The following is a 23,970-nucleotide window of genomic DNA, read 5'->3' on the forward strand; positions in this document are numbered from 1 at the left end:
AATCTAAGTACAACTTGTCCAAATAGGGATTGTTAAATATGGACTTGGTCGTTCCAACTTAAAAGAGGCTTTAAGCATTTGATTAGTTGAATCATAATTCATAAAGATAAGCCGGTAAAAGTCTTACTCAAAATTAATAAATCAATAAAGAACTTTGCAATCTAATTATTAAATCGTATTTATATTATTAGAAAACTTAAAAATTAACTCTTGATTAGGGTTATAAATGTTTTTGAGATGGTCTTAATTGGTAACATATCCGATTAATACTTATCCAAAAAAAAAAATTGCCCGATTAAAAATAAATTATTGACGTTCTGATCAAAGACGGACCCAAAAATTAACTTTAATGAGGCAAATTTGAAATTATATAAATGAGTTAGGAGTAAAATAATGAGTGGGGTCAAGCAAAAAACCAAAAAAATTGAGTGGGGTCACCCGCCACCACTCATTAATATACAAATCTGTTTATGAGTTTGACCGGATATACAATTATAATGTAAACAGGTTTTTTATGAAAGAAATACGTAATACTAAAAAAGGTAATTCTATTTATTATTATAGGAGACCTTGTTCTATGACGCAACAATTATTCTTACGAAATTAACAATTTTTGTGTCATAAAAAATAATTATTTTTGTAGAAATCTTAGACATTAATTTAGGGTTGTTAGGATTATGGATAAGAGTCCCCACTGTGGGAACCTTTTGACGCGAACGCAAAGTTTCTGAGTTCACATTTCCAGGGTGCCCTTTTTCTCTCACATACATCCAACGTCACGCATCGGTTTGCGCGATTTTCAGGCTGTGCCCCCGCGCCCCCGTATATTATTTTCACCTTTTTAATGTATTAAAATTCCTTTTCTCCTCCCACCAAAATAATAAAAACAAAAAAAAGAATAAACGATATAATAATAAATAATAATTTATAAATTTATATAATTTTTTTATATATAACTAAGATCAATTAATATTAAAACACAATTTATCTTAGTATATGATATATGTTTTTTTTTTCTTTTCCAAAATCCAAAGATTTTCGAGCATTTGTTTTAAAAGTAGAGTTCAGATAGAGAATTAAATCTAAAACTGTATTTCTATTCATATTATTTTTAATTTATTTTTAATATTTAGGTTATCCACGAATGGGTACCAATATAATTTCAAACCTATATATTGCTTTCTAATAATTATTTGGTAGGTTTAATATTAATTGATTTGAGATATATAAATTAAACCCATAATTTACATGTAGTTTAACAATGTTAGAGTGTAAGTGATGTCAAAAGAAAATCAATTACAACTTACCTACCCATTGTTGACATTTTAAACACTATCCACCCAAAATTAAACACATGTGCTTCTGTACATGTTTCTTTCATACCTGCTAATAAATGCTAACTACAATACTATATATTTAATTAATATTAGATTCGATTGAACAAGAAGTATCATTTATTATAAATGAATCAAGAACACCATTTAAGTTAAATCTTTACTCGACCTTTAAATCATGCTCAGGATTGCTCTAAATGGAAAATAATGTTATTACGAGCAAAATCATTATAATATTATCTAATAAATATAAGAAATAAAAAAAATCATAATAAAAAAAATATAATATTAATTAAAAAATAATAAAGATCCGTAAATAGATACTCATCCATTTCATCACATATCATTATCATATAATCGTCTACACTTCAAGGCAAGCCCCCTGGGGCTTCATTACGCACACGCTTTTCTTTTCTTTTCTTTCTTTCTTTCTCTCTCTCTCCCCTTTGTTTTTGGAATTCCGTTCGGTTCGCTCTCTACGATTCTCACGCTATGTACAGTATCTTCTCATCTCTTCTCTTCACTATCACAAATCTCTAGGGTTTTTGGATCTGATTCTGTGTTTCTCATCTCCTTCTCTGCCTGCGTTTCATTGCTTCTGCTGTGTCGTTTCGGACTCACTTCTACGTGACGGACGGTCAGTGAGGTATGGATGAGAATGAAGTAGCTGAAAATTTTAATTTTAATTTTAAATTTATGTGTTGTGCTGATTGAGTGTCGATGTGTTGAGTGTTGAATGAAGCACGTGAACGGTGTGGAGAATTGAGTTCGTTTTTTAGTTGTTCGGTTGACTTTCAGATTATTTAAATTTAATTTGAAGTAGAGTTATGATATTTATGGAATTTTATGAATAATTTTGAAGCTAAATCATGTGTTACATGGTGATTGCTATTCGAGTTCACGCTTGAGGTTTTTAGGTGTATGTATGTGAATCTGTGATCATTTTTGAAATTAGTTGAAAAACGGAGGCAGGAAAACCGATTTAGTGTTTTTAGGAGCTTCTTATAGCATTTTCTAGAATTTGGAATTTGAAACTGGAAATGAATATGCGTGTTGTAGAATATTTGAAAATGAGTAAAACAGTGAGAGCAACTGTTTTCGGAGTCGCTGGTGTCTGCTGAAAGGGCTATCGAATTTGTTTTTCATTATTTTTAATTTATTCGTTTGTTAGAAAGTGAAGATGGAATTTAGAAAATTGAAATGATGTCATTTAGTTATCCCTTGCTGCAGTTAATTTATGGAAAGAGAAATATCTATTAGTGTCAATGATCGGGCAACTTGATGAAGTTTACACTCTGCGATGATATGGTATTCTGTAATCTCATTTTTCCACAAAACGATTTGCAGGTATGTGATGCATGATCCTGGAGGGCATATTTTTTGAAAAAGAATAAAATATTCAAGGAATGTTTCGTCGTTTAAAGTTTCTATAGCTTGAATATTCATTTTTCCAGAACCATGTACTCTCATCAACTTCTACATGTTATGGAGCATGGTTTAACGTTATTAATTTTTGGGGTTTATAGTACATTTAGAGCTTAAATTTAAAATTTGGTTTCTTAAGTTCTAATTCAAGTGTGCTTACTCTGATGCTTGTGGTAGAAAGATAGTATTAACTTCTGTGATTGAATGTATTTGACCTCTACAAATTGTCTCAGTAATCATGCTCTCATTTCATGGTTGTACTGTTGCACTGGCAGATTTGGCCTTCATGCATTTTGACATCTCTCTATCTGTCTTCTGTTCTTCCCCTCACTCACCATCCATCTCATCATTTTATCTTTCTTATGTCTTATGTCCCTGCCCCAAATGCTTTAAGTGTTATCATCTTGAATGCAATTTTGATACATTCCAGATATTTTGGCTTCTGAAAGCAAGAGGAAGCTACAAGAGGGATTGGTAGTTATTGGTTGGAGAAGGTTCACGTTCAGCTATGCCTTCTCTTCAACTGTTGCAGTTGACTGAACGTGGTCGGAATATTCTATCTTCAAGAAGGTATGAAATGTTTTTGCCTTTTCAGTATCATCATTTTTATCAAATTGCCTACATCATGAATAACCCAATATTATTTGGTATTCAAATGATACACACAAGCACGCGTATATATTGTTGTTATTATTGCTATTTTGATACAATAATAAGGCTGCATATTAATATAATATTTGAAAAGTTTTACTAGTCTGAAATACTGTTATGAAGACATTTATTTCATGCACACATCCCTTGTACATCTCTTTCGCAAGTGAACCTGTGTTATTCGTATGGTTTCACAGGAAAGCTCTGTTGCTAGCCGGTGGTATCTTAGTTGCTGGTGGAACTGCTACGTATCTGCAATCACGGTTTAGCCGCAGAACACCTGATTCTTTTGGCCATTACAATGGGGTTGGAGATAATGAAGAAAGACCAGGCAAGGGGGAGAAGGATGGTAGTAACAAAAAGAAAAGTAAGCAAAAGAAAGGAGGATCAAATTCACTAAAGGTTCTAGCTGCAATTCTACTATCTGAGATGGGACAAATGGGTGCAAGGAATATTTTGGCATTAGTGGGCATAGTGGTAAGCTTTTGGGGCAATTACTGTTTATTACAGTGCATTTTTTCTGTCAATTTTCTTTTATATTTAGCAAGAAAATTTGTACATTTTGTATGTCAATTATTTACTGAAATAACAAATATTGTGGAGTGTGTGATTTTTTGAGGCTTGTAATTGATAAGGAAAATAAATGTCATTGAGAAAACACACTAATACAAATTTTGTTTCAATCCTTGGCATTCATTCATTGGGGTGTGACCTTGGAGCTTCGGGGTGTGACGTGAGAAGGTTTATGTGTGTTAAGAAAAGGATGTACAGATGAGAACAGTACTTCTGAATTCTTACTTGAATTTTGAGTTTCCATAGGAAAAAGAGTGGGAGAGAACTAGGAAAAAAAGTGATATAGAAGAAGAGAAGAGAGAAAATACTAGCCATACTCCACTTCAATAATAGATCAAATAACTTATATTATATTAATGAACTCTTTTAATTTTAAAGTGTGGAGACATATTTATAGATTGAAATCATATACTAATATGACTGGTATTCATATAAACAATTCATGTCTAAATCTAATTTTTCACCCTGAGGAAGTTAAAAAAAGAAACAGAAAATGTTTTTATAGTGAATGAGACTTTGGAGGACAGAAGTGCTTTTGTACTCTTCAAGTAAATATCTACTTTATGCTTTCTGCAGGTGTTAAGAACTGCTTTGAGCAACAGATTAGCAAAAGTGCAAGGATTTCTATTTCGGGCCGCTTTTCTTCGACGTGTGCCATTATTTTTCCGACTGATATCTGAAAATATTTTGCTGTGTTTTCTTCTTTCAACAATGCATTCTACTTCAAAGTTTATTACTGGGACCTTAAGTTTGCGGTTTAGAAAAATATTGACAAAGCTCATCCATTCACGTTATTTCGAGGTAATTATGGTTGCTATGTCTGGTTGTTGGATGATTCTGTCTAATCTGAATACCTTCTCTCTGTTGTTTACTATCCTTTTCTTTGTGTTTCAGAACATGGCATATTACAAAATATCACATGTTGATGGCCGGATTACTAATCCTGAACAACGAATTGCAAGTGATGTACCAAAGTTCTGCTCAGAGTTGAGTGAACTTGTACAAGATGATTTGATTGCAGTTACTGATGGTCTGCTTTATACGTGGCGGCTGTGTTCTTATGCCAGCCCTAAATATTTTTTTTGGATACTGGTAAGTCTTTCATGTTCGTAGAAGTTGTGTGCTCTCTCCCTCACTCTCTCTCTCTCTCTCTTTTCTTGAAACTACTTAATAGTTGCAGACACTTTGTTGCTTAGTATGCAACTGCTGTAGTTTATGGTTTCCCATTGAACTTGTTGGTGTCTAGGCATATGTATTGGGTGCAGGGGGCATGATCAGAAACTTCTCTCCTGCATTTGGGAAACTAATGTCAAAAGAACAACAACTTGGAGGGGAGTATCGACAACTTCATTCCCGGTTAAGGACCCATGCAGAAAGCATAGCATTTTATGGTGGAGAAAACAGAGAAGAATCACATATTCAGAAGAAATTTAAGTCTCTTACTAGGCATATGAGCACTGTCCTTCATGATCATTGGTGGTTTGGCATGATTCAGGACTTCTTGTTGAAGTATCTTGGTGCGACAGTCGCTGTTGTTTTGATTATTGAGCCCTTTTTCGCTGGACATCTTAGACCTGAGTCTTCAACTTTAGGACGAGCAGAGATGTTGAGCAATTTAAGATACCATACTAGTGTCATAATCTCACTGTTTCAGTCCCTGGGAACTCTTTCCACAAGTTCAAGGAAGCTTAATCGTCTCAGGTATATGTTGATCCATTACTTGTGTCTTCACAAGGAGGTGAAATGACAACTCTCTCTCTCTCTTTAAAAAAAGGAAAAAAGAATGATGAATTTTAGTTGATCTGAAAACCTCCTTAAAATACCAAATTTATCATAAATGTTTCTCAGATTTTTTTGGAAATCTCTCTTACGTTTACTCTTTACCAAGCTCTTTGCCTTTAAACTTCTTGTAAAAGCCTGTTTATGTTTATCACCACATTGAGCATATATAATTGAAGTAGATGATTTTCTCAAATGAGATTTAAATGGAGAAAGAGAGGATATGAGTGGTTGACCATTGACAAGTCTTATACCTTTATGTTCTTTGCTTGTTTAATTTTTGGTTAGTTCTAACAAGTTCTTTTTCAGTGGTTATGCTGATCGGATTCACGAGTTAATGGTCATATCTAGAGAGCTAAGTATTGATGATAAATCTTCACAAAGAAATGGAAATAGGAATTTCTTTAGTGAAGCCAATTACATTGAGTTTTCTGGTGTCAAGGTATTTGAAATATTTTGAATTATCTATATGTTAATATCACTATTTACTTGGTATGTAACTTATATTACTATTTTCTAGGTTGTTACCCCAACTAATAATGTTTTGGTGGAGGATTTAACTCTAAAGGTTGAGCCGGGTTCAAATCTTTTAATTACAGGTATTTTTTCTTGCTTCAGAGTATCTTAATTTGGCACTGCATTGTTCTGTCTGTTTTATTTTGTTTTCCATCTCCTTTCCCTAGACTTCTTGTTGAAGTATCTTTCAGAGTTTGAATTTTTTATGTTGTAGTTTTTGCCAGGTTAGTGAATTCCCACTTTGAGAAAAAAATGTCAGGTTTTCCTTTCTTTAAAAGGACAAGCAGTTTCTTCATTACATGTAGCATTATTACTTATTCGGAGTTTAATATTTGTGGTAATATAAAACTTTGCTGTATGTATCCAAATAAAAATTTGATAGAGAGAAATAGTAGGATTTTGCAAGCAAACGGCAAGGAAGACATTATTTCTTTTGTTGGATAGAATTTCAGGATTCTCTTTTAGGACATCTAAATTGGAAGGCATTTTGAGTGTAATTGATTTTTTATTTTTATTTTCATTATGCTGGCTGATATAGTCAGCTTTGTTTTTGGTAGTTTAGCTTGTGGGCTGTCTTATCATGTACTTGTTTAGGTCTTTTTTTTTTTTTTAACTTGGGCTTATCCTATTTGTGTGGACAACTTGTTTGCTTCTTGGAAATCCCCATCTCTATAGTATTTTTTTTTTTCTAGTTTGTTTATTGAAAAAAGAGAATAAAGCTTATAAGTAGTAAGATGGTACATCTTGGGAGTTACTTGATATTTTTATTTTCATGGATTATGTCTACTCTGTTTGTAATTGGACACTGAAACTTAAAGGGAGTGTTTGTTCCAGTGACAAAGGGTGTTCAAAACATTTTTTTTTTTAGATATAGTCTATATTTGTGAATCTGACACAATTTTGTTAAAAACCATTTTTCACTGAAGGTCCAAATGGTAGCGGGAAGAGCTCTCTTTTCCGAGTCCTAGGGGGGCTTTGGCCACTGGTGTCTGGCCATATTGCAAAACCTGGGGTTGGTTCTGATCTTAATAAGGAGATTTTCTATGTGCCACAAAGACCATATACAGCTGTAGGAACACTGCGTGACCAATTAATATATCCTCTTACTGCAGCACAAGAGGTTGAGGCATTAACACATAGTGGAATGGTGGAGTTGTTGAAAAATGTAGAATTTCTTATCTTTTCTCTCCTTTCCCTTCTAAAATAGATACAAAATAATTTTGTACTATCAAAATATACTTTGACTTAGTATTTGGTGGCTATTTGGTTGTTCAATCTTTTAGGTGGACCTTGAGTATCTACTAGACCGTTACCCACCAGAAAAAGAAGTTAACTGGGGTGATGAACTATCTCTCGGAGAGCAACAAAGGTTGGGAATGGCAAGACTGTTTTATCATAAGCCAAAATTTGCAATTCTTGATGAGTGCACAAGTGCTGTGACAACTGATATGGAGGAACGTTTCTGTGCTAAAGTTCGAGCCATGGGAACATCATGCATAACCATATCTCATCGTCCAGCACTAGTTGCATTTCACGACGTGGTTTTGTCATTGGATGGAGAAGGAGAATGGCGTGTTCATTACAGAAGGTTGGACTATAAGTTTGTTAATCTGCGTGTTTGTGTGTTAATTATATGGATTTTAGACCTTTACTTGCTAGAATTGAATGTACTGCAGGGATGACACTCCTGTCATAACCAAATCTGTGATCAATATGAGCAAGTCTTCTGAGACAGACCGCCAAAGTGATGCGATGGCTGTTGAAAGGGCATTTGTAATGGCTAAAAAGGTATTAAATTATTAAAATATTTGGTTTTTTTATGAGTAATTTATATTGGATCGATTTCTTAGTAGTGCCAACATTGTGTATGGTATTTTATTTAGGACTCCACTTTCTCAAATTCAAAGACCCAGTCATACATATCTGAGGTGATAGCAGCATCCCCCTCCGTGGATCACAGTGTTCCATTGCCCATCTTTCCACAACTTCGAAGTCCTCCGAGGGGATTGCCTGTGAGAGTGGCTGCCATGTCTAAAGTATTGGTGAGTTTCCTTAGTTTGATAAGACATGCTGCAAGCTCTCCTATTAATCCTTGTGTTGCTGGTAGAAGATGATTGGATAAAACTGAACATATCCTCTCAGCACCTTGTCTTTCAAAAACTTGATTTGACGTTACATTGTCAATGATCTTGGATTCCAAGTCTATGCACAAACTTTATATGTTAGCATGTCTTATTTTGCTGTGTGAAATGCAATGTTAGTGCTATGAAATCCATTTATCAACTTTTAGTTTGGTCTTCAAAAGAATTTATTATTGTTGTTTCTGTTGTTCTATAGTGTCTGACTGTCATGGTGTTACTTGCATGAGAGTGTGATATTTATTTAGGGCCTGCTCACACATTTTCATTTGTTTATAACCTACTAGATGGCTCACAATGGACCTATTGTCATCCAAGAATATGCTAATTCGTTTTCATCCCTGACTATAAGTTCTCTTAGATCTTCTATGGACCTCTTTACTGCTTGCTTTTCAGGTACCCACAGTATTTGACAAACAGGGGGCACAACTACTTGCAGTTGCATTTCTTGTTCTCTCGAGAACATGGATTTCCGATCGGATTGCCTCATTGAATGGTATTACCAACATTTAGTTTTATTCTATATGCATTTGATAATCTGAGAGGTCACATTTATGTTAATGGAATGCATTAATGCTCACAGGAACCACTGTGAAGTATGTTCTGGAGCAGGATAAGGCCTCCTTTGTTCGTTTAATTGGTGTTAGCGTTCTTCAAAGTGCTGCTTCTTCTTTCATTGCACCTTCACTAAGGTATTTTTTGGTGTTTGGTTGAATGGAACTTCTTTTGAAATTCAAATAATGATCTATCCATGTAATTGATACCAAGTAGTTTGTATCTGCGGTATACCTAATATTTTTGGAAATTATTAACAGCACCCCGAAATAGGAAAGGTTTTGATAGATATTTTGCATTGCTGGAGTGTTGAATGTAACATGAACATGAATGGTATTAAATATTTTCTAGAAGTCTATGATGTAATATACTATTTGAATAAACTCGTTGATAAGTTTTTGAGACCAGCGGAACTGATGAAATTTGGGAATTTGTAAAAATTTATAAACCCAGTAATCTGAGAATTGGCATTCAGATTTGTCTCATGCTTTTTCTTGTAGCTCACCAAGGGCTGGTAATTAGCCATCTCTTTGCATATTTGCAGTGCTACTCCTCATGATTGATTTCCTTCTATTTGGAACTTTGTGACTATGCTAAGAGAATGAGTTCTCATCGGTTACATATGGTGGTGTTGTCCTTTGTGAAGCTCTTGCTGCTATATTTTGTGCATCTACTGTTTATTGGCTAAGTAGGCTAAAAGAATTGCATTCACATCGCATATATTATCACCATTATAGACTGTTATGGTATGATATGCCAGATATTCAGTGGAAAGAACTTCATTTGAATTACATTTTGTTTTGCAGGCACTTGACTGCCAGATTGGCCCTTGGTTGGAGAATTCGTATGACTCAACACTTACTAAAGAACTACTTAAGAAATAATGCATTTTACAAGGTAACTGGATTGTATGCTGATGTAAGATATGCATTTTTATACTATGGGGCAGTGAACAATACTGATTAATTATCTCTATAATTACCCTGAAACACTTTTGTGTATTTCATACTCAAAATTTACCAACTAAATTTTTGGATAATAGACTGGTAGTGACGTGAAGCTTCTCCCTTTTCCTCTTTCTGTGTTAGTACTGACTCAATATTTGAGCATTTTTAAACTTGTGTTAAATGCATATTTTAGGTTTTCAACATGTCAAGCAAAAGCATTGATGCAGATCAGCGAATAACTCAGGATCTGGAAAAGTTAACCTCTGATCTGGCAGGTTTGGTGACTGGTATGGTCAAGCCATCTGTCGACATTCTGTGGTGAGTACTTCTATCAATTTTATTTTATTGTCTTTTGGTAGCAATCTATAAGGTTTTAGTAGGAATTAATAATAATCCAGAGTTTGTTGCAATTTTAAAGGTTTACTTGGAGAATGAAGCTCTTGACAGGTCAGAGGGGAGTTGCCATACTGTATGTGTATATGTTCCTTGGTTTGGGTTTTCTGAGGACGGTTACTCCTGACTTTGGTGATTTGACAAGTCGAGAACAACAGCTTGAAGGAACCTTTAGGTAATTTTATTTTTGGTTCAGCTTTCTAATTTACTTGTGCTGAGTTTTACATGCATGTATGTACACACTTGCACATAGAGAGTATAAAATTATGTATGGATTTAATGTTGTTTATTGTTGTAAATATCAAATTAACTTTCTGGTTTTTTTATAATAATTAGGTTCATGCATGAAAGATTACGTACTCATGCTGAATCTATTGCTTTCTTTGGAGGTGGTTCTCGAGAAAAAGCTGTAAGCTACTTCCTTCTTTCCATGTGTGTGTTTATAGTATTTGGATGCCAGTTAGTTATATTAACTGCTCGATGTTTCTGGGCTTTGATCTTTGGACATAAGCATGATCATTGCATTTTGAAATAAGTGGTTGTTTGGACCTGGAACTTGTTAAGTGGAAAAGTAGACTAATTGAGATTGAAATTACCCCAATTATGAGTTGATTGCCAAAATTGTCAAGAGTCTTGGTTAACATGCAGACAGATTCTGAAATTTTGTCATAAATAATAATGTTACTTTATAGTTTGAGAGAAACTTGTCTCTAGTGTTTCTCATGTGAATCATCGTCCATTATGGTTCTTTTTTTTTTTTTTTTTGGCTTAATGTTTTATTAGATTAAATTTCTGCTCCCTTGTAACTTTCTGTCTTTCTTGAACTGTATATTACTTATAATGGCAGATGATTGATTCAAGATTCAGGGAGCTTCTTGACCATTCTCTGTTACTTTTAAAGAAGAAATGGCTGTTTGGTATACTTGATGATTTTGTCACTAAGCAACTTCCCAATAATGTGACTTGGGGGTTGAGCTTGTTATATGCTTTAGAACACAAGGGAGATCGGGCCCTGACTTCCACTCAAGGTGAGATTATTACTAAAAGTTGATGTGAGCTATACTCGTTTTCTTTCTCACTCACATCTCATTTCAATGTATTCTCAGGTGAGCTGGCACATGCGTTGCGGTTCCTTGCTTCTGTTGTATCTCAAAGCTTTTTAGCCTTTGGTGATATTCTTGAATTGCATAGAAAGTTCCTTGAGCTGTCAGGTGGAATCAACCGAATTTTTGAGCTTGAAGAGCTTCTAGATGCTGCTCAGTCTGGTACATCTTTCTCTCTTCTCTCAGAATTATTTTGTGGATTCTTCATTTTAGGAATCGTGGCTTGACTTTATCAAAATTAATGGCTTTCTATAAATATTAAAAAAAATTGACATCAATTCCTGAGTTTGTGACATGACTTTCTTATGCATTCTTTGCTTGACATGTCTCATGCTAAATTTGTTCTTTGCGTGTGCTGATCATCAATTACTATCTTGTACTAGTCTTATCTTTCTGAAGCCCTTATAAGTAACAATCGCCTTATTGATAAGCAAATAGCCAGTTGGAAAAGTTTTCTGCTTTGATTTTTTTCTGTGTTTGAGTTGTTCAAAAGTTACACAGCAGGCTTACAAACTTGTTGGCTGTCCAGGGGTTGATGGGACCAATAGTCATTCACACCACAATCTTTATTCTGAAGATGCCATTTCTTTTTCTGAGCTGGATATTATTACCCCAGCTCAGAAACTGTTGGCCAGGCGGCTGACATGTGATATAGTACCAGGGAAGAGCCTGCTTGTTACTGGTGAGTGAATAGTTTCCTTTTCCTTGAGTTTTGTTGTTTATCTTTGTATGTAAGTTTACATGAGACGTGTGTAACTTTTCAGGTCCAAATGGAAGTGGAAAAAGTTCTGTTTTCAGAGTCCTAAGAGGTCTTTGGCCCGTTGTCAGCGGAAGTCTTGCGAAACCATCACAGCATATTATTGAAGAGGCTGGATCAGGTTGTGGGATCTTCTACGTTCCACAGAGGCCATATACATGCTTAGGAACCTTGAGGGATCAAATTATTTATCCTCTTTCTCGTGAGGAAGCAGAGCTGTGGGCATTAAAGCTTCATGGAAATGGTAAGTTATGTGAATAAGTTGTAATGCCTTATTATGCATTTAGTTTCCGTTGTCATACTGTGTATGGTGAAACAGTTATCATTCTAATGTCACAAAAGTGTCTTATAGTGTTTGTCTAGACTTTCCACTATCAGACTGAGGTGGATTACAAATCTATTTCTGTTTTATTGACTAATGCAACTTCAAAGGACAATATAATATTATAAATGTTATTGTTGTTGAATAATTCTAACCGAAAGTCTGTTTCTCCTTCTCTATTAGCTGTACCCTGAAAATAACCCAAATGCCTTCCTGTAGTTGCACCTTAATTTGTTTCTTTTCATGTTTCAAGCTGTGGTGCTTTCAGGATTAGTCACCTTTAACGGTTTCATTTTTCTTTCTTTCTTATCGGCCTGTTACAATCTGAAGTACAAGTGCTGAAACTAGTGGCTTTATTACTGGACATATGCCAAATCCCTTTCACAAGCTGCTGTTTTTTATTGTACCATTTAAGTATGGATAGCATGTCTTCTATTCATTAGGAAGTCTTGTAGACAGGTTGCTCATCTACTTTATATTTTCTCTTGGTCTTTTCTTTTTGGTTTCCACTGATTACGGTCATGCTGAATATCAGGTGAAAAAACAGTCGACACTACTAATATTTTGGATGCATACTTGAAACACATTTTGGAGAATGTTCGATTAAGCTATCTCTTGGAAAGGGATGAAGTTGGTTGGGATGCTGATCTCAAGTGGGAAGACACTCTCTCTCTTGGAGAACAGCAGAGATTAGGCATGGTAAGTGATCAATAGCACCTTAAAGGCCTTGTTATAATGATAAAAAATCAGAACTCAACTGGTGGATTTTTCACTGTTTAACATGATGTTTTGTCTTCTACAAGGCACGCTTATTCTTTCACCGGCCTAAATTTGGAATCCTAGACGAGTGCACCAAGTATGAAACAAAAACCTACACTTTTTTAATAGACAATTTGCTTTACTATTATCTTTTCGCACCTTGGTTTTGTATTTATATCTTTTAATTGGCAGTGCCACGAGTGTTGATGTCGAGGAACAACTTTATAGGCTTGCAAAGGATATGGGCATTACATTTGTTACCTCCTCTCAAGTAAGTAGAGATTTTTATACTACCAAATGATTCTGGTAAAATTGTTGGTGGATAACATCCAAGTGATCAGTGTTCAAATTGACAGTCTGATGCGTTGCTTTCCACTATAAATTTCAACTTTTTCAAGTTTTATTTCCATTTTCGACGTAGCAAATGTTTCTTATACTTCTTTTTTTTCAATCTTAGCGTCCTGCTCTAATACCATTCCACTCAATGGAGTTACGGCTTATTGATGGCGAGGGTAACTGGGAGCTGCGCAAAATTGAGCAATGAGTCTACTCGGCATCTACAGCTAACAGTTCATTTAAATCGTATTAAACAGACGGTATCAGCTCTTCAACTCACATGCATATTCGAAATTGTCTTCACCATTCAAATGGATGGTAACCTTGATCACATATGCGAACATTATAATCGCGTATCTCACCCACTATGTCAGCAGCATTCAAACGACTCGCCAATGGCATTCATGACATTCAATAGCATGATTTGTTATTTTGTTATATAATGCAAGCTGTATTTATTTTGCTTAAACCCATGAGCAAGGGGTCAAAAAGGAGAAGCCGCCAAATAGAAATTATATCGTCTTTAGAAAGTGTCAAAAATCAGGTTAGGACGATTATCTTAGAAGCCATCATAAGTACCATAATTTATGTAGTATAAAGAAGAAATCCTTTCTATGTATAGTTCATTTACTCACCTTCATGGGGCTATTCAGTTTTATTTTGCCCATCTCTGTTGTAAGAATATCTTGATTAATAATTTTGATGTCATCATGAATAAAAAGTAGCAGCGGCCAATAGAATTCTTTTTGTTTATCCTTCTCTTGAATCTTATGAACTTTAAATTTAATAATATTTTGCTCGATAACTTATTCATGATGGGTTAATCGAGCGGTCAGGTCGATGATTTACTCTTATAAGGTTTGAGGTTTGAGTTTCTTTATGAATACTTTACATGATTAAAGGTTCAAGGTGGCAAAGTATCTCAAAAATATTGAAAAGGATGACCACTTAACCAACATATCCTCATTCTAGTATATAAGATTTTGTGGGTATTGAAGATGGTGTTTCTTCTGGGCAACTGGCAAAAGATAAAGATTGAGTTTAATAAGTGAAAACGGATTGCAAATATGCATACGAGCACTAACCAACTTGTTGCCAACGTGTTTGCCATAAGCCAAAAGTGATTTAAAAATTCAAATTAAAGCCCCACTATTGTGGTTATGTGTATATATATCTAGTGGTATCCCTTCTGTATCTCCAAGGGATAAATAACTCTTTCCTCTCTAAGCTTTTTGAGTTGTAAAGTGTCAGTGTTAACACAAATCTCTCTAGGCTTTGTGTTAAGTTTTATTCACTTGTGGTTCGCAACTATACAGACTTTCAACTTGCATTAAATTCGATGGTTAACTATATATCAACTTTATAATGCAAGGCCATGTTGAGGGATGACAAAAATGATAGAGGAATAACAATAATATTATACTTGTATGTAACCACCCCTGCGTGGTCAGGTGGGGATATAAACTCTTAGGTGTATTACTCAAGAGATTTTGAGTTCGATTCTCTTCAGCTGCTAATAGAGTTGACCATTGGAAGGTTTACTCGGTCTTTGACTTCAGGGTCCTTAAAAATTAGTCGAGGTGCACACAAGCTGACCAAGATAACCCTAGTCGCCCAAAAAAAAAATATATATTATACTTGTATTTTTTATTCCAGTTACCTTAAATACAAGAAGATGAATTAAGTAAATATAATTTGTTGAAACACTAAACAGCTCTCAATAGTCTTAGTTTAATCCAAAACAGTAAATGAAGTAAGACTACTGTAGTAATGACATTAAAATGATGCAAGTATGTAGAAGATAAACATGACATTAAAATGACACTAAAAAGCACATTCAAGAAATAATATACGTTTACATCCACAAAAATTCCAGGTGGGCATGCAATTGATTGGGCAAAACCCCTCTTTTTGACGGTAAAAACTCCAGCTATAACTTCCATATACAGATTATCTTATCACATCTACAGAGATCAACTAGAATCCTGAAAGCACATGAACCCAATAACACTAATGCAAATGCCAACTTGCAAAGGGTTATTTTTATGATATCCGCCTCTTCATGCTTCCTAAGAGCTTATTTTATTTCAATATAATCTTCTTCACAATCTCCTGTGATTCCCTTCATGGATCTCTTAACATTATATTATACTTTATATTAAAACTAAGATCTAGGTGCTCAATCTAACCGCATTTTCTTCATTTCTTTATGGACTTCTATTAAGCTTTCTCATAAAAGCAAACACCACCTTCTCTTTCAATTGTCTTCCTATGCATGAACCAACTATATATATATACCCTCATAATCTCAAACCCTTCTTCACAAACAAACTCCTTTTCAATTCTAAGCTTAGAGAAACCAAACCCTTCTCTCGAAATTCGATTCTGAAACCTATATAAATCTCACGAGAAATTCAACCAGTTGGACTAGCTGATACCTAGAAGTTATATTATAGATCACAACAATGGTTGCTCATCCTCCTCAGTATCTTTCTTCACTTTCTTGTGAACTAAGAATCATAAAAGCCAAAAACATTGAGTTCAATAAGTCCATCAGCAAAGGTGGACTCTTTGTTAGATACTATCTCTCTGCAGGCAACAACAAGAGAATTCAACTAAACACAAAAGAGATCTCACCAAGCTCTGGTAATCTCATCTGGAATGAGTCCTTCTCATTGGAGTGTTTAGGAAGTGAAGACTCCATCTCCAACTTGAAGCAACAAAGTGTAGTTTTTGAGCTGAGGTGGAGAAGGACAACCCCATCATTTCTTGGGAAAAAATGCAAGTCACAACTCTTGGGAAGAGCTGAAATTTCATGGGAAAAAGTCCTTGAATCACCAAAAATGGAGATAGAAAACTGGGTTGTGATGCCTTCAAAGCAAAGTAATAATACTAGGGTTTATAACGAAGATGTTAAGCCTCCTTCTGTGCAAGTAGCCATGAAAGTTGAAGTTCCAAAGCTGGTGGAGATGAAAAGAAATGAGAGGTTGAAGAAGAGAGGTCATCATGAAGAGTGTGGATGTGGAGATGGTGGGGCATTTCATTGTGTAGATTATGAATTATTTGCTCTAGTGGGTGCTTTGGAAGCACTTTAATTAATTAGCTAAGCACTAAGTTAGATTATGGTTGGTGTTGATTCATTATTAGCAACTTTTTTAGTTTGTTATCTATGAGAGTAGTGTATATATAGAAGGTGACTAAGATGAAACTTCTTTGTGTTGGCAATTTTGTAGTGAATTAATCATATGATAATTAAGTCAATTAAGTTGTATATTCATCCATAGTATCAGCTGTTAAATCACATGGTTTTAAAAGAGCTTAAACGACTCATTTACAGTATCAAAATATTTTAAAGTGAAAAACAGACTCATAAACAGTAAACGGTTCATATTTTTCTAAAGTTTACTGTTTGAGATAATCAGAAACAGAGCACATGAGTAATAACACAAAAAATATACTTGAGAATTGACTAATTTCATGCTACGGAGATAGCAGCACACAGAGAAGGCTAATTAAGATGCATTTTCAGTTGAAAATTGAAACAGCTAGAACAAAGAAACACTTACTTTAACCAAGCTGGTGGAGGCCAGGAAAGGTTTAAATAGCCTGGAAATTCTGAGAGAGGCCCAACTCGATCATATTTTTAGAGTATTTTGTCCTGGGTAACAGTCAAAAGACATTGGAAATGCATAATAAACCCCCTTTGCATCTCGGAAACTCTTAATAATCATAAACAAATGATTATTCAACTGTACCCAGCAATGCGAACAATCTTCCGCAGCAAACATCAAGCTCTGACGGAGCATCAGTTGCAAATTGAGTAACAACCAGAGATTCAGACTTCACAGTTACAGCACAACCAAAGGAGAGCAGAACATAAAACTTGTGATTATGATAAATAATATTCTCAAAAGCCCTAAGGCACTCAAGTTTTATGTCTATATCACTCTACTTCTTGTCAACAATTTTTTTTTAAGTTTATGTACACTTCAACTAATCCTTCAAGGTCTTGAAGTTGACAACCGAGTAAATCCTCTCAGTGGTCACTCTTATTAATAATCCAGATGAATCAAATTTAAAACTTCTTGAATAATATACCTAAAAGTTCTTGTTGACGATAATCAACCCGTGGTGGTTTTCTTGTCAACATTTCTCTACATTCCCAGTTCTAATACACTATATAACACATATGAGTTGTCAGTTCAGTAACAGGAAAAATAACTGTGTATAAAACGTACTTGAAATTACATATGCCACAAGAGCACACATATATATGCGCACATAGAAAATCATGCCATCAGTAAACAAAGAAGTAGATTGATTTTGTCACTTAGTCTTATTATAGTTGTTGATGCTTGATTTTGATACCAACGACTTGCATGTGTAAAGTGTTAAGAGAATCTTAGAAATTACACGTGATGAATTCATAAGATTTAAATATGGTGCTAAGATTATATATGTTTACAGAAAATATAAATAAAAGATTGCCAAAAGAAGTTTTTAAAGTGGTTCGGATGCTTAAAACGAATCCTACATCTACTGTTATTTTGCTATTCTCTGGCTATTTCTATGATATTGCTCGTAAGACATACAAAGATAGATAAAAACTTTATTTACAGAGAAAGATAATAAAGCTCAAATCTATGTCTAGCTTTTATCTGCTCAGCCTCCTTTTTTCATGAAGAAATGTGCTCATTTATACACCTTTGAGGTCAATATAATAAGTGTTTTGCAAATTACCTTGACACATGGAAAACTCTCATCTATCCATCTCTTAAAATGAGATAGGGTTGGTATAAATATATTTGAGGCGGTATGAGTTTGGCAATTAGTATATTTTGTCTTTTAGACACTTGTTAAGTTGACATCAGCGTGATTTTGTAGTCACAAAAATAGTAATCAAATGACAGCTTCAATTTTTAATTTTCGTAGCATAATTAATATGGTAGATCATCACATCGGAAATAATCGTTTAACACGGAAGCTAGAGAACCTTGGCTGATTCAGTTGGAACAGTCCCACCGCCATCAACACATACATATTTAGCCTGCAAATATACAAAGATATATGAAATTTTGCAACCAATACATCACTGAAAGCAAAAATTCATTACATACCGATAAGACATTAAGATAAAAATGAAAAGAGGAGAAAACTATGCCATAGATAATACCTGTTACATATTAACTTCAGAAATTACACTACATAACATGAGAAGGAATATTTAGAGGACAATGACCTGGAGAAATCTTAGTTCTGATAAATCTGCAACAGGTGCATCTTCACTTCCATAACTGCACAGTAAATGTAAAATCAAAGAAGACAAATACCCGCCTAGAAATAGCAAAAATTCTTTAAGTTCTTAAGCTTCAACCTAATGCTACATGTTTCTAGCTTAACTGTTGATGGAACATTTAAAATAAAAACCATACCCAACACTGTGAGGTGTCTCAAGATTGATCCCACATATGTTGTGGAATTTAACTTTGGGAGGAACCTTCGCATGCAGCAAAATCTTGCGTGTTTCAGAATCTCCATATTGAAAGGTAGAGGAATAGCCGCTCCATAATCTACCTGAAACCATCAAATACATGAATATTAATATAATCAAGCCATATAAAGTACATAACCTAATCCTCTTACCAAGGGTCAGGGTTAAATTTGCTAATTAGGAACAAGATTTTTCAACTATATGTTCTATTTAGAAAAAGAAAATACATTTTCTATTTATGAAGAATTCTAGTTTTGTTTTGGGCATCTTTTTATGACAGAAATAAAATTTTTAAATAATTTCTCAGTGTAGATCTGATTTGATTTGGTTTGCAGCCACAAAGTTAAGAGATAATGATGCATTAATAAACAGTAATGAAAATGTCATATAAACAGTGATGAATAGTGAACAGTATTGAATAGCGCCGACGATGTTAGAACTTAGAATGCGACGAATTTTGGCGTGGTACTCCGAAACGGTCAAATAAGTTAGGCTTGTGGCAATCATGAGTTTTGGGCATCTTTTTATGATAGAAATAAAATGTTTAGATAATTTCTCAGTGTAAATCTGATTTGATTTGGTTTGCAGCCACAAAGTTAAGGGATAATGATGCATTAATGAACAGCGTCATATAAACAGTGATGAATAGTGAACAGTGTTGAATAGCGCTGACATGTCAGAATGCGACGAATTTTGGCGTGGCACTTCGAAACGATCAAATAAGTTAGGCTTGTGGCAATCATGAGTTTTGTCGTTTTTTAGGCTTTCGGAATCGTTTAGATGCGTTTTTAGGCCTTTTTTTATGTTTGCAAGTGTGTTTGCAAACTTCTAGAGTTTTTTTGGATTTATTTGCAACTTTTTGTATGTTTTGGGACCTTTTTTGTGATAATTGTTTAATGTTCTTTTTCTTGGTTTTTTTTTTTTATTGTTTAATGTTCTTTCTCTTTGATTTTTTTTTTATTAGGGAAAACTATAAAAAGGCTGTTATAGCCATAATAATGCAGTTTTTTTATGATTATTTTTATTAAATAAAAGTTTAAGAACCTTTTGTTGTTGCTTATTTAATCCAGTATCTAAACTTGATACATTCAGTGGTGGTTTTTTGTATCAATTGTTTCTTGATTATTCAGTCATCTTATTATTTCAGCATCAGATAAATTTTTGAATTGTCTTACCAGAAGATTGTTCAATTCAATCAAGCTTATAAAGCAATTGGATTATGGAAAATTGAGGATGGTTGAGTAATCTGTAATATGCAAGTAAAGCTTATTCTGTTAATAGAAAAATGCTATTAAAAGTATTAATTTTTATAGATGTAAACAAATTAAATATAAATTTGCTATTTTATAAAGAATTTGCAGCCACAACAGAGATTCAACTAAACACAAAAGAGACTCACCAAGCTCTGGTAATCTCATCTGGAATGAGTCCTTCTCATTGGAGTGTTTAGGAAGTGAAGACTCCATCTCCAACTTGAAGCAAACAAGTGTAGTTTTTTGAGCTGGGTGGAGAAGGACAACCCCATCATTTCTTGGAAAAATGCAAGTCACAACTCTTGGGAAGAGCTAAATTTCATGGAAAAAGCCTTGAATCACCAAAAATGGAATAGAAAACTGGGTTGTGATGCCTTCAAAGCAAAGTAATAATACTAGGGTTTATAACGAAGATGTTAAGCCCCTTCTGTGCAATAGCCATGAAAGTTGAAGTTCCAACGCTGGTGAGATGAAAAGAAATGAGAGGTTGAAGAAGAGAGTCTCATGAAGAGTGTGGATGTGGTGATGGTGGGGCATTTCATTGTGTAGATTATGAATTATTTGCCTATGGGTGCTTTGGAAGCACTTTAATTAATTAGCTAGCACTAAGTTGATTATGGTTGGTGTTGATTCTTATTAGCAACTTTTTTAGTTTGTTATCTATGAGAGTAGTGTATAGAAGGTGACTAAATGAAACTTCTTTGTGTTGCAATTTTGTAGTGAATTAATCATATGATAATTAAGTCAATTAGTGTGTATTTTCATCCATAATATCAGCTGTTAAATCACTTGGTTTTAAAGAGCTTAAACGACTCATTTACAGTATCAAAATATTTTAAAGTAAAAAACCTACTCATAAACTGTAAACGGTTCATATTTTTCTAAAGTTTACTGTTTGAGATATCAGAAACAGACCATGAGTATAACACAAAAAATATACCTGAGAATTGACTATTTCATGCTATGGAGATAGAACCACACAAGAAGGCTAATTAGGATGCATTTTCAGTTGAAAATGTGAACAGCTAGAACAAAGAAACACTTACTTTAACCAAGCTGGTGGAGGCCAGGAAAGGTTTAAATAGCCTGGAAATTCTGAGAGAGCCCAACTCGATCATATTTTTAAAGTATTTTGTCCTGGGTAACAGTCAAAAACATTGGAAATGCATATAAACCCCCTTTACTTCTCGGAAACTCTTTAACCAATAGCCAGCAATCACTTTAAACCTTAATATCATAAACAAATGATTTATTCAACTCTACCCAGCAATGCGAACAACCACAGCAAACATTAAGCTCTGACGAGCATCAGTTCCAACTTGAGTAACAACCAGATTCAGACTTCCAGTTACAGCACAACCAAGGAAAGCAGAACATAAAACTTATGATATATAAATAATATCCTTAAAAGCCCCGGGCACTCAAGTTTTATGTCTATCACACACTTATTGTCAACATTTTTTTAAGCTTACCAGGTCTCAATTAATTCCCCGGTCTTGAAGTTGACAGCCGAGTAAATTTTCTCATGGTCACTCTATTATAATCTATATATCAAATTCAAAACCTCTTGAATATATGTCCAGAGTTCTATGTTACTGTTAGCCAGTGGGGTTTTCTTGTCAACATTTCTCCACATCCCATACACTATAACACACATGAGTTGTCAGTTCAGTGACAGGAAATAACTGTGTATGAAACATACTTGAAATACACATGCCACAAGAGCACATATATATATATGCGCACATAGAAAATGCCATCAGTAAACAAAGAAGTAGATTGATTTGTCACTTGTCTATTTAGTTGTTGATGCTTGATTTTGATACGCTCTAATACCATTCCACTCAATGGAGTTACGGCTTATTGATGGCGAGGGTAACTGGGAGCTGCGCAAAATTGAGCAATGAGTCTACTCGGCATCTACAGCTAACAGTTCATTTAAATCGTATTAAACAGACGGTATCAGCTCTTCAACTCACATGCATATTCGAAATTGTCTTCACCATTCAAATGGATGGTAACCTTGATCACATATGCGAACATTATAATCGCGTATCTCACCCACTATGTCAGCAGCATTCAAACGACTCGCCAGTGGCATTCATGACATTCAATAGCATGATTTGTTATTTTGTTATATAATGCAAGCTGTATTTATTTTGCTTAAACCCATGAGCAAGGGGTCAAAAAGGAGAAGCCGCCAAATAGAAATTATATCGTCTTTAGAAAGTGTCAAAAATCAGGTTAGGACGATTATCTTAGAAGCCATCATAAGTACCATAATTTATGTAGTATAAAGAAGAAATCCTTTCTATGTATAGTTCATTTACTCACCTTCATGGGGCTATTCAGTTTTATTTTGCCCATCTCTGTTGTAAGAATATCTTGATTAATAATTTTGATGTCATCATGAATAAAAAGTAGCAGCGGCCAATAGAATTCTTTTTGTTTATCCTTCTCTTGAATCTTATGAACTTTAAATTTAATAATATTTTGCTCGATAACTTATTCATGATGGGTTAATCGAGCGGTCAGGTCGATGATTTACTCTTATAAGGTTTGAGGTTTGAGTTTCTTTATGAATACTTCACATGATTAAAGGTTCAAGGTGGCAAAGTATCTCAAAAATATTGAAAAGGATGACCACTTAACCAACATATCCTCAATTCCTCATTATAATATATAAGATTTTGTGGGTATTGAAGATGGTGTTTCTGGGCAACTGGCAAAAGATAAAGATTGAGTTTAATACGTGAAAACGGATTGCAAATATGCATACGAGCACTAACCAATTTGTTGCCAACGTGTTTGCCATAAGCCAAAAGTGATTTAAAAATTCAAATCAAAGCCCCACTATTGTGGTTATGTGTATATCTATCTAGTGGTATCCCTTCTGTATCTCCAAGGGATAAATAACTCTTTCCTCTCTAAGCTTTTTGAGTTGTGTAAAGTGTCAACACAAATCTCTCTAGGCTTTATCCTCTTTCCTCTCTAAGCTTTTTGAGTTGTGTAAAGTGTCAACACAAATCTCTCTAGGCTTGTGTTAAGTTTTATTCACTTGTGGTTTACAACTATACAGAACTCTTTCAACTTGCGTTAAATTCGATATATCAACTTTATAATGCAAGGCCATGTTGAGGGATGACAAAACTGATGGAGGAATAACAATAATATTTATACTTGTACGTAACCACTCTTGCGTGGTCAAGTGGGGACAGAAACTTTTAGGTGTATTATTTTGAGTTCGATTCTCTTTAGTTGCTAATAGAGTTGACCATTAGAAGGTTTACTCGGTTTTTGATTTCAGGGTCCCGAAAGATTAGTCAATGTGCACACAAACTGACTAAAACAACCCTAGTTGCCCAAAAACAAAACATATATATTATACTTGTATTTTTTATTCCAGTTACCTTAAATACAAGAAGATGAATTAAGTGAAACTTTAAACAGCTCTCAATAGTCTTAGTTTAATCCAAAAAAGTAAATGAAGTAAGAGTACTGTAGTACTGACATTAAAATGATACAAGTAGATAGAAGATAAACATGATCAAAGTGTATAGCACAATAAAGAAATGATATACGTTTACATCCACAAAATTTTCCAGGTGGGCATGCAATTGATTGGGTAAAACCCCTCT

At 34.3% G+C, this 23,970-nt stretch overlaps 3 protein-coding genes across 5 annotated transcripts; 2 read left to right on the plus strand and 1 right to left on the minus strand.

Moving 5' to 3' along the window:
• Positions 1-1,740: 1,740 nt before the first annotated feature.
• Positions 1,741-22,784, plus strand: LOC116127040 (ABC transporter D family member 1). 3 transcript variants are annotated; one of them, XM_031412711.1, is made up of 28 exons: positions 1,741-1,980; positions 2,565-2,681; positions 3,190-3,329; positions 3,608-3,887; positions 4,560-4,784; positions 4,878-5,075; positions 5,230-5,684; positions 6,072-6,204; positions 6,283-6,361; positions 7,205-7,443; positions 7,562-7,866; positions 7,955-8,066; positions 8,162-8,320; positions 8,813-8,912; positions 9,000-9,108; positions 9,778-9,868; positions 10,112-10,236; positions 10,337-10,486; positions 10,648-10,720; positions 11,159-11,339; positions 11,418-11,576; positions 11,944-12,096; positions 12,179-12,415; positions 13,029-13,192; positions 13,297-13,349; positions 13,445-13,523; positions 13,710-13,764; positions 22,208-22,784. In XM_031412711.1, the coding sequence occupies exons 3-28, from the start codon at positions 3,268-3,270 to the stop codon at positions 22,237-22,239; spliced, it is 4,008 nt and encodes a 1,335-aa protein (XP_031268571.1). In that variant the 5' UTR covers positions 1,741-1,980; positions 2,565-2,681; positions 3,190-3,267; the 3' UTR covers positions 22,240-22,784. The 3 variants fall into 3 exon arrangements, with proteins under 3 accessions (XP_031268571.1, XP_031268572.1, XP_031268569.1); XM_031412712.1 differs by having other exon boundaries at positions 13,710-13,715; positions 22,159-22,784; XM_031412709.1 differs by lacking the exon at positions 22,208-22,784 and having other exon boundaries at positions 13,710-14,341.
• LOC116127041 lies at positions 16,028-16,800 on the plus strand. Its single transcript, XM_031412713.1, has one exon. It carries the CDS (start codon positions 16,054-16,056, stop codon positions 16,681-16,683), a length of 630 nt encoding a protein of 209 aa, XP_031268573.1. The 5' UTR covers positions 16,028-16,053; the 3' UTR covers positions 16,684-16,800.
• On the minus strand, positions 18,502-19,325 carry LOC116127042 (lecithin-cholesterol acyltransferase-like 4). Its single transcript, XM_031412714.1, has 3 exons — positions 19,021-19,325; positions 18,828-18,882; positions 18,502-18,635 (listed from the first exon to the last, which is right to left on the minus strand). The coding sequence occupies exons 1-3, from the start codon at positions 19,179-19,181 to the stop codon at positions 18,573-18,575; spliced, it is 279 nt and encodes a 92-aa protein (XP_031268574.1). The 5' UTR covers positions 19,182-19,325; the 3' UTR covers positions 18,502-18,572.
• Positions 22,785-23,970: the final 1,186 nt, after the last annotated feature.

The sequence above is a fragment of the Pistacia vera genome, unplaced genomic scaffold (genome assembly GCF_008641045.1).
Source record: "Pistacia vera cultivar Batoury unplaced genomic scaffold, PisVer_v2 Contig188, whole genome shotgun sequence".
NCBI lineage: Eukaryota > Viridiplantae > Streptophyta > Magnoliopsida > Sapindales > Anacardiaceae > Pistacia > Pistacia vera.

Excerpts from the sequence above, each read along its gene's own strand:
- LOC116127040 (XM_031412711.1), top strand. The coding sequence starts at position 3,268 with ATGCCTTCTCTTCAACTGTTGCAGTTGACTGAACGTGGTCGGAATATT. Across the intron at positions 10,487-10,647 it reads CAGCTTGAAGGAACCTTTAG|GTTCATGCATGAAAGATTAC; the intron begins GTAATTTTATTT and ends TATAATAATTAG. Across the intron at positions 13,350-13,444 it reads ATCCTAGACGAGTGCACCAA|TGCCACGAGTGTTGATGTCG; the intron begins GTATGAAACAAA and ends TTTAATTGGCAG.
- LOC116127041 (XM_031412713.1), top strand. The coding sequence starts at position 16,054 with ATGGTTGCTCATCCTCCTCAGTATCTTTCTTCACTTTCTTGTGAACTA.
- LOC116127042 (XM_031412714.1), bottom strand. The coding sequence starts at position 19,181 with ATGTATTTGATGGTTTCAGGTAGATTATGGAGCGGCTATTCCTCTACC. Across the intron at positions 18,883-19,020 it reads GAGACACCTCACAGTGTTGG|TTATGGAAGTGAAGATGCAC; the intron begins GTATGGTTTTTA and ends TTTACTGTGCAG. Across the intron at positions 18,636-18,827 it reads CAGAACTAAGATTTCTCCAG|GCTAAATATGTATGTGTTGA; the intron begins GTCATTGTCCTC and ends GTATATTTGCAG.